This window comes from Stegostoma tigrinum, chromosome 15 (assembly GCF_030684315.1).
Source record: "Stegostoma tigrinum isolate sSteTig4 chromosome 15, sSteTig4.hap1, whole genome shotgun sequence".
Classification (NCBI taxonomy): Eukaryota; Metazoa; Chordata; class Chondrichthyes; order Orectolobiformes; family Stegostomatidae; genus Stegostoma; species Stegostoma tigrinum.
This window is the reverse complement of record NC_081368.1, coordinates 19959774-19975037: the sequence shown is the minus strand read 5'-3', so window position 1 is coordinate 19975037 and position 15264 is coordinate 19959774. Positions and strand designations below refer to the sequence as shown.

The 15264-nt window shown below is 43.2% G+C and overlaps 1 protein-coding gene across 4 annotated transcripts in view; it reads left to right on the top strand.

The window, feature by feature from the left end:
- Window positions 1–15264, top strand: part of col4a6 (collagen, type IV, alpha 6) — a 393865-nt gene that overhangs the window by 262095 nt on the left and 116506 nt on the right. For 3 of the 4 annotated variants that reach the window (XM_059651363.1, XM_048544120.2, XM_059651361.1), the window contains exons 13-15: window positions 2192–2293; window positions 5494–5547; window positions 5893–5955. In XM_059651363.1, the coding sequence (XP_059507346.1) occupies window positions 2192–2293; window positions 5494–5547; window positions 5893–5955 (219 nt within the window). Of the gene's footprint in view, window positions 1–1527; window positions 1621–2191; window positions 2294–5493; window positions 5548–5892; window positions 5956–15264 lie in introns of all 4 variants that reach the window. The other variant, XM_059651362.1, reaches the window with a different exon arrangement.

The window sequence follows — 15264 nt, the reverse complement described above, 5'->3', positions numbered from 1 at the left end:
ATCACAAGACAGTGTGCTTGTAAGGTAAGGACAGGCTCTTCATTTGTGATTAATGGCCTGAAAGTAGCCAATTTCACAAGAAGCTTAGATACTGGCTGATACCCATGATTGCATAAGCCAGCTAAAGTCACTACTTCAGGAGATCAGGAGAGGAAAGAAGTTCGGGAGAACTATAACATTGTGCTGGTGGTAGTTGAACCAGACATCTGCTGCCAATAGCTGCCAAGCTCCCTTTGGACTGATGACTTTAGAATGTATTGTGCTTCCATCAACATCACATGCTCCGTGTCCCAATGTGTTGTTATTTTTGACATGATAGATGTAATGCGCTGAATCACCCACTTCCCAAAGTCTACCTTACCTTCTGCCTTTCATGCTCAGCTCAATTAACACACTACACCATTCTGCTGCTGAAATCTCAATCGCTGTATGTAACTCCTCTCAATTGTAGGGGTTGGCCCCTTGTGACAGGATCCAGATTACCACATCAGAGATCTCAATTCCTTTTTCCATGGGAAAAAAAGGAATTGTTGGCCTTTTCCCTCCTGTTTGCATTCTCACGTTGTTCTGATCTTGACTTGTTGTACTATCTGCTGTTCTTTATCTCATCCTTTCCTTTCCTTATCTCTCCATTCATTTCCTTATCTCTGTATCCAAAACTCCCTTTCCCTCTGTTGCCAATGGGCTTTTAAAGCTGAGCCTTGCCATCATATAATTCCCAAAATTTGTTTGATTTCAGCTTTGCCTCTCTTCCCTTTTACCACTGCGGCATCTTGCCCATGAGCCTTTGATTTCTTTCCATTTGGACAACTTTGTTTTTGATGCCGTTCGGATAGGATCCTGCTTAGAGGGCCAGGCCGATCCCTGCACCAGCACAAATTAACCTGATTATTAATCACGCATTTTTCAAATGCTATGTATGGAAACATTTGTCAAATATGTCTGGAAAATAAACATACGTAGCCTTTCCACCATGTTTTTCTGAGAGGGGTTCTTATTATTTTGCTCTGCCTTTTCCCACTTGTTTTTATTTCCCTGTTTGGGGAGTATCCTCCCCTCTCTCTCACTCTGCCCAGCATGAGATTAACTCATGTTCAGTCTCTGTCAGTGAACGTGTGATACCATGCCGACAAAAAGTTGAGACCAATGGATGGCACTTTTACTAGCCCCTATTTCTGCATTGAAAAGAGTGACCTTTATTAATACTCTACACCCTCCTGAAGATCCCAAGGAGGTAGTGAATTCAATATGTCGGTAGTCACTGTGGCAATTTATACTGTATACCACTTTCTGATAGTCCACTAGACTACCTTCGATATTTTTACGTGGCACATCTGTTTCTGAACCATCTTGTTTACCACTGTTACTTTTTTCCAAAAAATATCTTTCCCTCTGGTGGTTGGAAGGTGAAAATAGTTAACTTTACAAAATTGTTACTTTTATCTGTAATACACTGCAACTGTTTCTGACACTAACCATAACTGACTTTTGCCCCCTCCTCCCTCCTTCCACCCTCCCTGAACTCAGGGTGATGTAGGCCTTCCAGGCCTTCCCGGCTGCCCAGGAACTATCCCACAGGGCTCAGGGCCTGGGCTAAACTTCTCAATCGTAGGAGAGAAGGTAACACTTGGGAGCGAGCTGTGAACTGAGTGGATGGTAGTCCTGGAGGAAATGGGGCTTGTTGGACACTATTCCTCTCCTAATTTAGGAGATTTAGTCATACATTCCTTCATTATAAATAATGTAGCATTGTATCCTTCTCTGTTGGTCATTAGTCAGTGAGTGTACTATCTGACCTGGTTAAGGAGCTATGAGCACTTCCAATTCATAACATTCTGAATAGAGTGTGTTTTACAGAATTTCTTTTCAACAGAGGCCTGCTGGCCTAAAGAGCTAATGTCATTTTTGAATATGTGATCAATGGATGACATTACTGTGTATAAGAAAACTGAAATTTTGATAGTTTCATTAGAGATCTGATCCTAATAAATAACATGCCCTTACGTGGAGCAAAACAAGGCCAGTTAAGAGTTGACAGACATTGGATATGACCCATTCCAACCCAAAGCAACAATGGTCCCCTTCAGTTCAGTGCCCCATTTCCTACCAGGATTATCACTGTCACAGGTAACGTTTGTTTTGTTTGATTCAAAAAAAAATTTAAGCTTCCTTCCTGATTGCTACACCTCAGGGAGATGTGGGTCTGCCTGGTCCTCCAGGCCCACCACCTGCCACCGGGCAACTTGAGTTTGGTGGACAACCTGGATTTCCAAAAGGGGACAGAGGTGAAAAGGTTTGTGGAACAAAAATAGAGGTCGGTCGCGGCTGGGAAGGGTAATTGACATCTCAGTGTAAATTTAGACACTCCGTCCTGAAACAAGTCCAGACATTTTTTTGGATGAAATGTTATTGGCAGTCCTTGCTATATTAAGACATGGAAGTGCTGATTATACTCACTACAATGCCCGCTAGACAACAAAAATCTCTTTGTTTTGCATCAGTATTCCATCTTAAGAGTCAGAAGTAGAAGGTGTTAGATGCAGTTGTAAGCTCCCTCAGCCTTGGTCTGATTCTCTGAGTTGTTTCCTCAATGCTGATTCCCAACTCTGGCCCATTCTATGGCTTCAATGAGTGAGATTCTCAATTATGGATAGGTTATGGACTTTCCCACGAGGTGAGACTTTGTCTTGTCGTATTTCACTTAGAAACATGACAGTCATGTCACTTCTCTACCCTGCAATTTGAAAAAGCAACCTTTGAAGCAGCTTAGACTAAAAACTTTGTAATTACAATTCCCAGTTTCAGACACCTTTCCTGACACTGATGTGACAATGTTGTATGCTGGTTACAGAACCTCTTAAACATATCAGCATACAAATTAGAAGTATGCCATTCAGCCTCTCAAATCTGCTCAATTACATGATTTGATTATAGCCTCAATTCCATATTCTCACCTAAGCTTGTACCCTATTCCATTCACTCTTCATGAATCAGTTCGTAATGCAGCTGTAACCCATTATCCCTTTATCTGTGCTTCTAAACAGAATTGCTGGTTCGTATTTCTGAGTTTTCCATTCACAACCTGCCTTTTGAGGATTATTATCTGACACTTTGTGTCATCCTACTTCAAATCATTGCAAACTACCAACTGCAGTATGAAACAAGAAGATCCTGATATCCATAACACAAAAGGGCCAGGTCAAAATATGTTAGGCCATTTACTTTCTCTGCCATTTCCTGTGGAAAATTGCCTGAATTCCTCCCAGCAAACACTTATGAAGAATACAGACACTGGATCTCCCCACACTGATGGATTGAAGGGGAAGATGGACAATAATATGAGGGAGAAAGGGGTGGAAGGAAATGCTAATTGGGTCAGATGGTGTCAAGTGGGAGCACGTTTGTATGTGACGTAGATGTGAAATTAGACCTGTTGGCCTCAGTATCTATTTCTATGTGGCATATTTCTAGCTAATTCCACATAGCAGCCCCAAGAGTGGGCAAAACAATCTAATCTTCAACTAAATGTTGTTAAGTAAGACTGCTGAAATGCAAAGAGACTTGGGAAATCTAGGCCAGGATTCTCTCAAGGTAAACTTGCAGGTTGAGTCTGGAAGGCAAATGCAATGTTGGCATTTATTTTGAAAGGACTTGAGTATAAAAGCAGGGATGTACTACTGAGGCTTTATAAGGCTCTGGTCAGGCCACATTTGGAGTATTGTGTGCAGTTTTGGGCACCATATCTCAGGAAGGATGTACTGGCCCTGGAGTGGATTCAGAGGAGGTTCACGAGAATGGTCTCAGGAATGGAAAGTTTAACATATGAGGAACATTTGAGGACTCTGGGATGATACACTGGCATTTAGAAGGATGAGGTGGGATCTAACTGAAACTTTCAGAATACTGAATGGCATGGACAAAGTGGATGTTGGGAAGATGCTTCCATTGGTTGGAGAGTCTAGGACCCGAGGGCACAGCCTTAGTTAAAGGGAAGACCTTTCATAACGGAGATAAGGAGAAACTTCTTCAGCCAGAGAGTGGTGAATTTATGGAATTCACTGCCACAGAAGCCTGCGGAGGCCAGGTCATTGAGTACAGTTAAGACTGAGATAGATAGGTTCTTGATTATCAAGGAGTGCAAGGGTTGTGGGGAGAAAGCAGGAGAATGGGGTTGAGGAACTTAACAGCCATGATTGAATGGCGGAACAGACTCGATGGGCTGAATGGCCTAATTTCTGTTCCTATGTCTTATGCTTTAAAACCATTGTTCAAATGGTGGAATTGGAGAGAAGGTCAGTATTTTGTACAGAAAGGACTGCAGTTGTGTGTACTTTGGAAATGTGCAGCTTCCCGAAGAAGGCCAGATGAAGAGCTGCCAAGCGCTTCCTTCCCATGAAGTTTGAATGGGACACTTCAAATGTGAGTACGTGGCCTTCTGCTGAAATGCTGAATCAAGAGGAATGTGATGTGAACGTTGAGGCTACAGAAGGAGTAATTGATTTAAAAACTCAATTTGTGGGTAACTCAGGAATTGCTGAATTCTGTAGGCGGTACCTGACAATCATTTATTGTAAATACAGTCGATACAATGTCATGTGGAAACATATTGTCAGGAATGGACACTGTGACATGGGCATATTTTAAATTTTCTCCCTTTGGATGCTGCTTAAACTTTAAATGACAATCCAGTCTGGCTGGACAGATGATTCAGGGGGTAATAATGAAGCTATTGACACTATTGACACTCAGGAAGGATATAGGTACTGTACAAGAGCAGAGCAAGGTGATATAATAAGAAAAGGGATGGATTTTTGAAATAACATTGCTGAAATTGCTTTAGGACTTGAAAAATCTCCAGCCTGAAATGACTGCTCTCTCATAAGAGAAAGAGGACCAGTGATGATTGAACCTGAGGGTCACCATACCTCAAGTGAGGGATGAGGTTGAAAGGGTCGGACCTTTGTGGTTATCTCAGCTAGTGTAGGAATTAAATCTGCATTATTGGCAAAACTATGCATCGCAAATAAGCTGTCCAGTTAACTGATGTCTGGTTAGGATATGTAACATAAATCACTACGGGATTGAGCAGTGCAAATACCTTAACAAGAAATAAGTGACAAATATAATACAATGTAATTATGCATATCTTTTCTGAATGAGGGGAAAATTCTGGACAAGTAATGTTGCTGCCTACGTATCTGTTACTCATAGAAGCTGTGGTGAATTGTTGAATACTAGACAAGAAAGATAATTTACACACATTAAATAGGCCATTTGGTAAAAATGTTTGTGTTCATTAGTAAATGTTGATTTTGTTGAGTATTGACAATGATGGCTTCTGTTTCTTGTAGATAGATATTGTGATATTGAGGTTTTGAGATTGGTGAGTTGGGGAAGGTAGTTGTTTGGAAGAAAGGTCTTTGAGCAGGTTTTACAGTTCTGAGCATCATTTGAGATGATCAGTATCATAATGTTTGGTCTCCTCTCTCACAGGGTGATAAAGGATTACCTGGTCCTCTTGGAAGACCTGGATTGCGTGGCCCTCCGGTAAATGTTTCATTCAGTCGTCCATGTGGGGTTTGTGGTGCTCCGTACCATCAGTACATCACTCGCAAACTGGGAGGGGGAGAGAAGGGAGGTGAATGTTGTAAATGTCTCTCACCCTCTGTGATTCTGTCCCAGATCTCCATTTCAGATGTGATAGCTCTCTGCTGCAAGTACTGGTGACTTTCATGTGTCTCCCCCTCCTGGGTCACTTCAATGGCACAGATATTCGGCTCATCATATCTGTACCATTCATCAAACACCAATGTGTTTTTACGGTTTAATATGATGAGTGTCTATCAAAGTGAAATCTAACCTGAAGTAACTGTTACCTTGCTTCTTTTCCAGGGATATACAGATGGAATTAGACCAAAAGGAGAGAAAGGAATCCCTGGTCTCCCAGGCCCGAGGGTATGGAGCAACATTTTAACTAAATTGCCAATTGTCATGTATTCTCATTCTGCTGAGCTTAAGGGGAGGGGATGAAAGATGTTACTTATTGGCAGCGTATCATTGCAAAAGAAATCAGTGTGTGTTGATATCTATTGAAAGAACCTCAACAATCATTAAGTAAAAGGGAAGAACAGTACTGACACCGATGGTTTTGTGCTCCTGAGATGCTGCTTGGCCTGCTGTGTTCATCCAGCCTCACATTTTATTATCTTGGAATCTCCAGCATCTGCAGTTCCCATTATCTCTGACACCGATGGCCCAGCTTTCTGAATTAGTACTTGCAGTGTGGTGCTTCACCCACCAAGAGTGTATACAGAACCCCTCCAGTGTCAAAGCAGACCATTGGCCCATCAACCCTCCAAATAGCATCCTATCCCCAAACCTATAACCCAGCTAATCCACCTAACTTATACACTTCGGCTATTTAGTGTGGCCAGTGCACCAAACCTGAACATCTTTGGACTGTGGGAGGGAACTGGAGCACCTGGAAGAAACCCACTCAGATATGGGAAGAAGGTGCAGACTCCACCTAGACAGTTGCCTGAGGGAGGAAGCAAACCCGGATCCCTGGCGTTGTGAGGCAGCAGTGCTAACCACTGAGCCACTGTGCCACCCAGATTTCCATATTCTCCATAAGTCTCCATCATGGACAGCATGTTAATTTTCCAATACATCCCCTCCAGCAGGCATGCTGGCATTTAGAAAGTTGACTCTCTTTCTTTTCATCATTCATTCATGGGATGAGGGCATTCCTGGTCAGGCAGCATTTATTGCCCATCCCTAATAGCCTAGAGAGCAGTTGAGTCAACCACATTGCTGTGAGTCTGGAGTCACATGCAGGCCAGACCAGGTAAGGATGGCTGTTCCCTCCCTAAAGAACGTTAGTGAATCAGATGGCTTTTTCTGACAATTGACAATTGAGAATGGAATTGTGGTAGGGAAGGCAATGGCCTGGTGGTATTATCACTCGACAATTAATCCAGAAACCACCTAATGTTCTGGGGACCTGGGTTCGAACCCCACCACAGCAGATATGGAATTTGAATTCAGTAATTAGAAAACAAAAGTCTTGCATAAAGAATCTACTGAGCACCATTGCTGATTGTTGGAAAAATCCATCTGGTTCACAAATGTCCTTCAGGCATGGAAATCAGCCACTCTCACCTGGTCTGGCCTACATGTGACTCCAGACCCACAGCAATGCAGTTGATTCTCAATTGCTCTCTGAAATGGCGTAGCAAACAAGTTGTACCAATCGTTACAAAGTCTCAAAGAAATGAAACCAGACATGTAACCTGGCAACGACCTAAGCACCGGAAAAGACAATGGCAGAAACAGTCCTGCTGACCCTGCGATGTCTCCGCACTAACATCTGGGGGCTAGTGCCAAAATTGGAAGAACTGCCTCACAGACTAGTGAAGCAACAGTCTGACATTGTCGTACTCACAGAATCATACCTTACGGACAATGTCCCATACACGACCATCACTGTCTCAGTTGCAGGACAGACCCAGAAGAGGTAGCAGCACAGTGGGATACCATCAGGAAGGAGTTGCCCCTGGGTGTCCTCAATATTTACTCCGGGCCTCATGAAGTTTGATGGCTTCAGGGTAAACAAGGACAAGGAAACCTCCTGCTGATTACCACATACTGTCCTCCCTCAGCTGATAACTGAGTGCTCCTCCATGGTGAACAACATTTAGAAGAAGCACTGAGGATGGCAAGGGCACAAAATGTACTCTGGGTGGGGGTCCTCAGTGTCCACCACCAAGAGTGGCTCAGTAGCAGCACAACTAATCGAGCTGTTCGGGTCCTAAAAGATGCAGCTGCTAGACTGGGTCTGCAGTAGGTGGTGAAGGAACCAACAAGAGGGAAAAACACACTTGACCTCACCCTGACCAATCTGCCAGCTGCAGTTGCATCTCTCTATGACAGTATCAGTAACAGTGACCATTGCACAGCCCTTGTGGAGATGGAATCCCGCCTTCACAGTGAGAATACCACTCATCATGTTGTGTGGCACTATCACCGTGCTAAATGGGACAGACTTCACACCGATCTAGCAACTCAAGATTAGGCATCCATGAGGTGCTGTGGGCCATCAACATCAGCAGAATTGTACTTCAGCACAACCTGTAACCTCATGGCCCGGCATGTCCTCCACCCAACCATTACCATCATGCCAGGGGATCAACTCTGGTTTAACGGAGAGTGCAGGACGGTGTGCCAGGGGCAGCACCAGGCATACCTGAAGATGAGGTATCAACCTGGCGAAGCCACCAAACAACCATACGGCCACCTGCATGCCAAATTGCAAAAGCAGCAAGAGATGGCCAGAGCTAAGCAATCCCACAACCAACGGATCAGATCTAAGCTCTGCAGTCCTGCCACATCTGGACAAATCAAACAGCTCACTAGAGGAGGACACTCCTCAAATATCCTCATCCTCAATGAGGAGGAGCCCAGCATATCAGTGCAAAAGTTAAGGCTGAAGCATTTGCAGCAATCTTCAGTCAGAAGTGCCGAGTGGATGATCCATCTCGGCCTCCTCCAGTGGTCCCCAGCATCACAGATACCAGTCTTCAGCCAATTTGATTCACTCCACATGATATCAAGAAACGGTTGGAGACACTGGATACTGCAAAGGCTACTGGCCCTGACAACATGCCAGCAACAGTACTGAAGACTTGTGCTCCAGAACTTGGTGCTCCCCAAGCCAAGCTGTTCCAGTACAGTTACAACACTGGCATCTATGCAGCAATGTGGAAAATTGCCCAAATATTTCCTGTACACAAAAAGCAGGACAAATCCAACCCGGCCAATTACCACCCCATCAGTCTCCTCTCAGTCATCAATAAAACAATGGAAGGTGCCATCAACAGTGCAATCGAGCAGCACCTCCTCAGCAATAACCTGCTCAGTGACACTCAGTTTGGGTTCTGCCAGGGCCACTCAGCTCCTGACCTCATTACAGCCTTGGTTCAAACATGGACAAAAGAGCTGAATTTCAGAGATGAGGTGAGAGTGACAGCCCTTGATATCAAGGCTGTATGTGATCAAGTGTAGCATCAAGGAGTCGTAGCAAAGCTAGAATCAATGTGTATCGAGGGCAAACTCTCCAGTGTTTGGAGTCATATTTGACACTTGGGAAGATGGTCATACTTGTTGGAGGTCAGTCATCTCAGTCCCAGGACATCTCTGCAGGAGCTCTTCAGTGTAGTGTCCTAGGCCCAACCATCTTCAGCTGGTTCATCAATGACCTTCCCTCCATCATGAGGTCAGAAATGGAGATGTTCGCCAATAATTGTACAGAGCTCAGCACCATTTGTGACTCCTCAGAGACTGAAGCAGTCCATGTTCACATGCAACAAGATCTGGACAATATCCAGGCTTGAGCTGACAACTAGCAAATGACATTTGCACCACACAAATGCCAGGCTATGACCATCACCAATAAGAAACAATTTTACCCCTTGACATTCAATGGTGTCACCATCACTGAATCCCCTACTATCAACATCCTGAGTGTTGTCATTGACCAGAAACCCATCTAGACTCACCACATTAACACAGTGGCTACAAAAGCAGGCTAGGAGCTGGGAATACTGCGGCGAGTAACTCTCCTCCTGACTCCTCAAAGCCTGTCCACCATCTACAAGGCACAAGTCAGGAGTGTGATGGAATACTCCTCACTTGCCTGGATGAGTGCAGCTCCAGAAACACTCAAGAAGCTTGACACCATCCAGGACAAAGCAGCTGCTTGATTGGCACTATATCCACAAACATTCACTCCCTCCAACGCCACCGCTCAGTTGCAGCAGTGTCTACTATCTACAAGATGCACTGCAGAAATTCACAAAAAAATCCTCAGACAGCAACTTCCAAAACCAAGACCACTTCCATGTAGAAGGACAAGGGCATCAGACATATGGGAATACCACCACCTGCAAGTTCCCCTCCAAGCCACTCACCATCCTGACCTGGAAATATATTGTTGTTCCTTCACTGTTGCTGGGTCCAGATCCTGGAATTGCCTCCCTAATAGCACTGTGGGTCAACCCACAGCAGGTGGTTCAAGAAGACAGCTCACCACCACCTTCTCAAGGGTAACTAGGGATGGGCAAGAAATGCTGGCCAACCAGCGATGCCCACATCCCACAAATAAGTAGAAAAAAAGGCCATCATTAGATTCTTTTTTCATGACATTTATTGAGGTCAATTCCACCATCTGTCACAGTGGGATTCTGGGTCCCCAGAACATTACCTGGGTCTCTGGACTAACAGTCCAGTGATAATATCACTAGGCCATCGCTTCCCCGATAGCTGATGCTTGCTGTACCACTGGACTAAATAAACAGATGTAGTAACACAGACATAAATGGTTCTCACTGCTCTGACTCCCATTCTCACGGAGAGAGAGGAAAATGGCATTTGGAGGTAGCTTGACTGTAAAGAGGCGCCATCATAGACTTTGCACGTTAGAATGATGGCAGTTTTAAATCTGTTGGAAATACCATTGAAATAGGAATTTTAATGTGGGAATCCCCAGAGGAACTCTGCAGGAGCATAATCAAAGACAACTTGACTACCACCCAAAACAGTAGATTTTGAGATAGAAAGTGGCAGGCTTTGGTGAGGATCTTAAAGAGGAGAGAGAATTGGACAAATTTAAGGAAAGAATCCCTGAACTTAGCATGTAGATTCCTGAAAATCATCCAGATTCAAAACATGTCCACAGGTCTGATGGCCTTCTTTGGAATTCACAAGAAGAAGTTACAATATAATGTAAACATAGATTCATTCATTGAGCTATATAGGATTATGAGTACCTCTCAACTAATTTCCCTCAGCCTGAGCTATGTAAAGCCAGATTCAAACACAGTAAACAGGCCTGCTGACTGACCCAACTAAAGTTTTGGAATGAGTTTAGGTTATTAGCTTACTCCTGATACTTATTTTCAATTAGGTTTTAGCTAGAGTATAATTTTCCCAGATACTAAAAGGAACTGGGTGAAATTTATCAATAACTACACCCCCAGCAAATGGGGATAGGAGTAGGGTTCACTGAGCATTTAATGCAGAAAACTAAATGAACCAATTTTTTAGAATGAAAACACATACAATTTGGTGCTTAAATGAGAAGTATAAATTGTGAAACTGGATAAATTCTGAAGGAATAGCTAATCGTTAGTTATGAAAGAATCCAAGCATCAAACATGTTATAGATGTGAGTTATTTTAAAATAAGGATGTCCATCAGGAAGGTAATTAATAAAAACAAATATTGCTGGAGAAACTCAGCAGGTCTGGCAACATCAGGGAGAGAAAGCAGAGTTAACATTTTGAATCCAGTGACCCTTGTACAAAACAACGTTCCAAAGGTGGAGGTCCTGATAAAATAATGAGCCTTGGTGCCAAATACTCTTTTGTGTGATTGCAGTTTTAATTATAAGGGCTGGCATTGTGTGGTTATGTGCCAGTGTAATAGTGCAGAGACTGGAGAACCATCTTCTCTGTGTGTGTATTTCTCATCGGCAAATTCGCATTGCTGTGTAGGAAATGAAAAAATGTTGTGTTTGCATTGTTGGCTTTGCTGCCTGTCAAAAAACTTATCTTGCTCTAAATTTAATTTGAAAATAGCTTTGAACCGAATTTGCCTGTACAGTATCAACCCTATGCGTTTAGATCCTTATTCCTTCACAAGGCTGCAGATCATGTAGGTTCAAGAGATGATGAAGCAGTGCTATTTTGTAGTCTAACAATATTATTCACAAAAGTGAAGCAGATTTGACTACACTGCATCTCTGGAAATATTTCAAACCAAAGGGATGGCTCTTTTGTCCCAGATTTCTCTTGGTAAAAGAAGACTTTGACAAAGATCGTACTGCATTCATATTGCATGGAACATTTAGATCTGATAAAGTTTAGCTTGGATAGTGTTAAGGCTTGTCACCTGTTATCCTTTATTGCCTTTGAGAATGTAGACGAATTAGATAGAAATTACAAGTTGGAAACAAGCCATTCTGCTCCACCAGATCATGTTTGGTGTTTACCCTCTAAATGGTGTCCATTCCCACTCCATTATCATAGATAATAAAATGTGAGGCTGGATGAACACAGCAGGCCCAGCAGCATCCCAGGAGCACAAAAGCTGACGTTTCAGGCCTAGACCCTTCATCAGAAAGGATGCTGCTGGGCCTGCTGTGTTCACCCAGCCTCACATTTTATTATCTTGGATTCTCCAGCATCTGCAGTTCCCATTATCACTCCATTATCATGTCTGGTTATTTTCATTTCATTGAAAAAGTATTTAGGATGTCTTGTGGGGCACTGGCTACCTCGGATCCGAGAGCTACAGGTTCAGGTCCTCCTCCAAGACTTGATGGCCAAAGAAGGTGCATTCATAATGTGGCCAAACAAGTCGTGTCAGCTTGTAACATTCCTGGTCAACCATGTGATGGAAAGGAATTGGAGCCTTTACTGTCCAGACTGCAATGTGAATGCGAAAGTTAGATAATTATGTAAAAGTGAATCTTGCCGTAGCAACTCAGGCTCATGAGATAACAAGGTGTAGAGCAGGATGAACACAGCAGGCCAAGCAACATCTTAGGAGCAGAAAAGCTGACATTTCAGGCCTAGACCCTTCATCAGAAACCTCCTGGGTGTAAAAGGCTTTGCTGGCCCACATAAATTTGATTTGGTTGGTCTGTTACTTCCATCCACGAGATATTGATTAACACTTCCAAAATGTTTTCCTGTGGTGACTTCATTCTGAGGCTTGAAAACTGTTCAAGCAACAGTTTTCCTCACTGGGAAAAGCAACAGCCCTGTGCTTAAGCCAAAGAGGTGTCTGAAAAATCTGAATAAATTGAATCCTAAACACTGACTGTGACTCAAAATCCCGATAATAGACTTGACACCATCTCCTAGACCCTGTCTACAAATGTTCATGGTTTGCCCCAGAATATTCAGGATGAAGTGCAGCACCTCAGTAAGTGTACAGAGGAGATCTACAGTTCACTTTCATTTGCATCATGAATTCTGATTCTCTGTTCCACAGTTTTACAACCCCACTGGGTGAAAAAGGCTTTGCCCACCCACCTAAACTTAATTTGGTTGGTCTGTTACTTCCATCGACGAGATATTGATTAGCACTTCTAAAATGTTTTCCTGTGGTGACTTCATTTTGAGGTTTGAAAATTGTCATGACCCACTAAGTGAGAACTGAGTGGAGTGGAGGAGTTCCTGTGAGATCCAGCATATTAGGGTGGGAGGTACACCTGTCAGGGTCAGGGTCTGTCTGTTAAAATGAGACAACAGCTGTGAGAACTCAGAGATCCAGGATAGTCATTGGTGCTTGAGAACTTCTTGACCTCAAAATTCCCGCTCAGGATCTTCACTTAGGGTCCCAGCCTTCACTTTAGGAAGCTCCGTAATAGATCTTTATGACATAGAAATAGCCTGTTTTTATCCATTCTCTTCTTTCCTATTGTAAAATCCTTCATCAAATCACTGCATTATCTATTCTGTCGTACAGCAACACACCCCAGTTTAAGTCTTGTTCAGTGATAATACTTGCACAGTTTGGAATTTGGTCTTAATTTTAGGCATCCAAAACATCTGATCTTTTGGCCTTTGAGACTGCAAAGAAAACAGCATCCATTTATATTCTCCAGCTTTCCTTCCCATATGACAATTAGATAAGATCATAGATAGAATACTATTCACAGCTCATTATGCACATCCAGGATGACCCAGTCAGAAGAGTTCAATATTTTTGTTACATGGTAAGTATTGAAAATCTACATGCAAATAGACTGACGATCTTGAGTATATGCATGCTTAAGGGACAGGAAGGAGATTGCAGATGGTAGTCGAAGGCAAAATCAGTGCACAGGCAGTGACAATATTTTGATTTGATCTGCTTCTTTCTACTCTGTACCAATGCTGCAGTCAGTCCCTCTTTACTTCCAAAACTGCACTGTGAAATACATTTGCTTTAGTGCTTTTTCTTTCGTTGAAATTTTAATTGATTCCTTTCTTTGATTCTTTTAACTGTTCAAGAATATACTTTCTTTTCTGCATCTATTCCCCGATGAAAGTTCCTTGATTTGACTCCCACAACCCCATGCCCATTATTGTTCATCCAAATGTTTGTAGCTGCAGTCAAGTTGCAAGAAACCAGTCCGGGAGTCCCAGGAGCATAGTTGGGGAGTTGTACAGATCTAAGTCAAGGGCCCAGACACTCATCATTCATTGCATAAGAGGGTGGGCCGTGGTCACTCTGGTGTGTCCATCCATTAAATGTCATTAAAAGGTGGGTAGGGGGAGATGGTGATGTTATCAGAGTCCGCTTCTGTGGGAAAGAAATTGGGGAATGTTGGGGTTGGAGTCAGAGAGCAGTGATGCAGAGGGGAATGACGATACTGAAGGAGGCCAGTTTAATACGTAGTGGGGGGGAATATGTCACAACATAGGAAAGAAAGGGGTCACACAAGAGAATTGGATCATCAATGGTTAACAACACCATGGCTTTAAAGGAGTGAGGGTGTCAATGTGCTATACGTCTGTCATGTCAACTTTATATAGCTGGGGCAGGGAGGGACAGTGGGAGGTGGGCAGATGTTGATCTATGTAGACAGGTTGAGTGGGACTTGGAAAGATGCAAAGCCTTTGGGGTTGACAGGGAGAGCTACCACAAAGGAAATCCTGGTTGGAGTCATACCTGGCAGAAAGGAAGATGGTTGTGATTGTTGGAGGTCTGTCATCTCTGCTCCAGACATCTGTGCAGAAGTTCCTCAAGGTAATTTCCGTTGTCATAAATTGCTTCATTAATTACCTGCATCCTTCCATAAGATCAGAACTGGGGATGTTCACCGATGATTACACAACATTCAGGACTCTCATAACTCCTAAGTGGCTCAAGAAGCCCAAGAAGTAATATTTACCTTTTTAATTGGTTGTTTGTCTGTGTTTAAGAACTTGTTCATGTTCAGGGCAGGGAAGTAATTGCTGAAGCAACAATTACGTGAGGTCACTGCTACCCAAGACGTACCAGAAAAATTTAGTTGTACAGGGACTCAAATTTCCCACATTATGAATGAATGGATTTGGAAAGAAAGGTGAGAAAATGGTGCATTCTGAGGATGGTGGTATGTAGCAGGGGTGTCTTTAAGAACGATAATTTGATGGTGCTGATCTGAGACCATGGAGGTGAATTGGACGTCGATGTTGCAAACAGTTGAACTCCATCTGACACAGTGGTTGA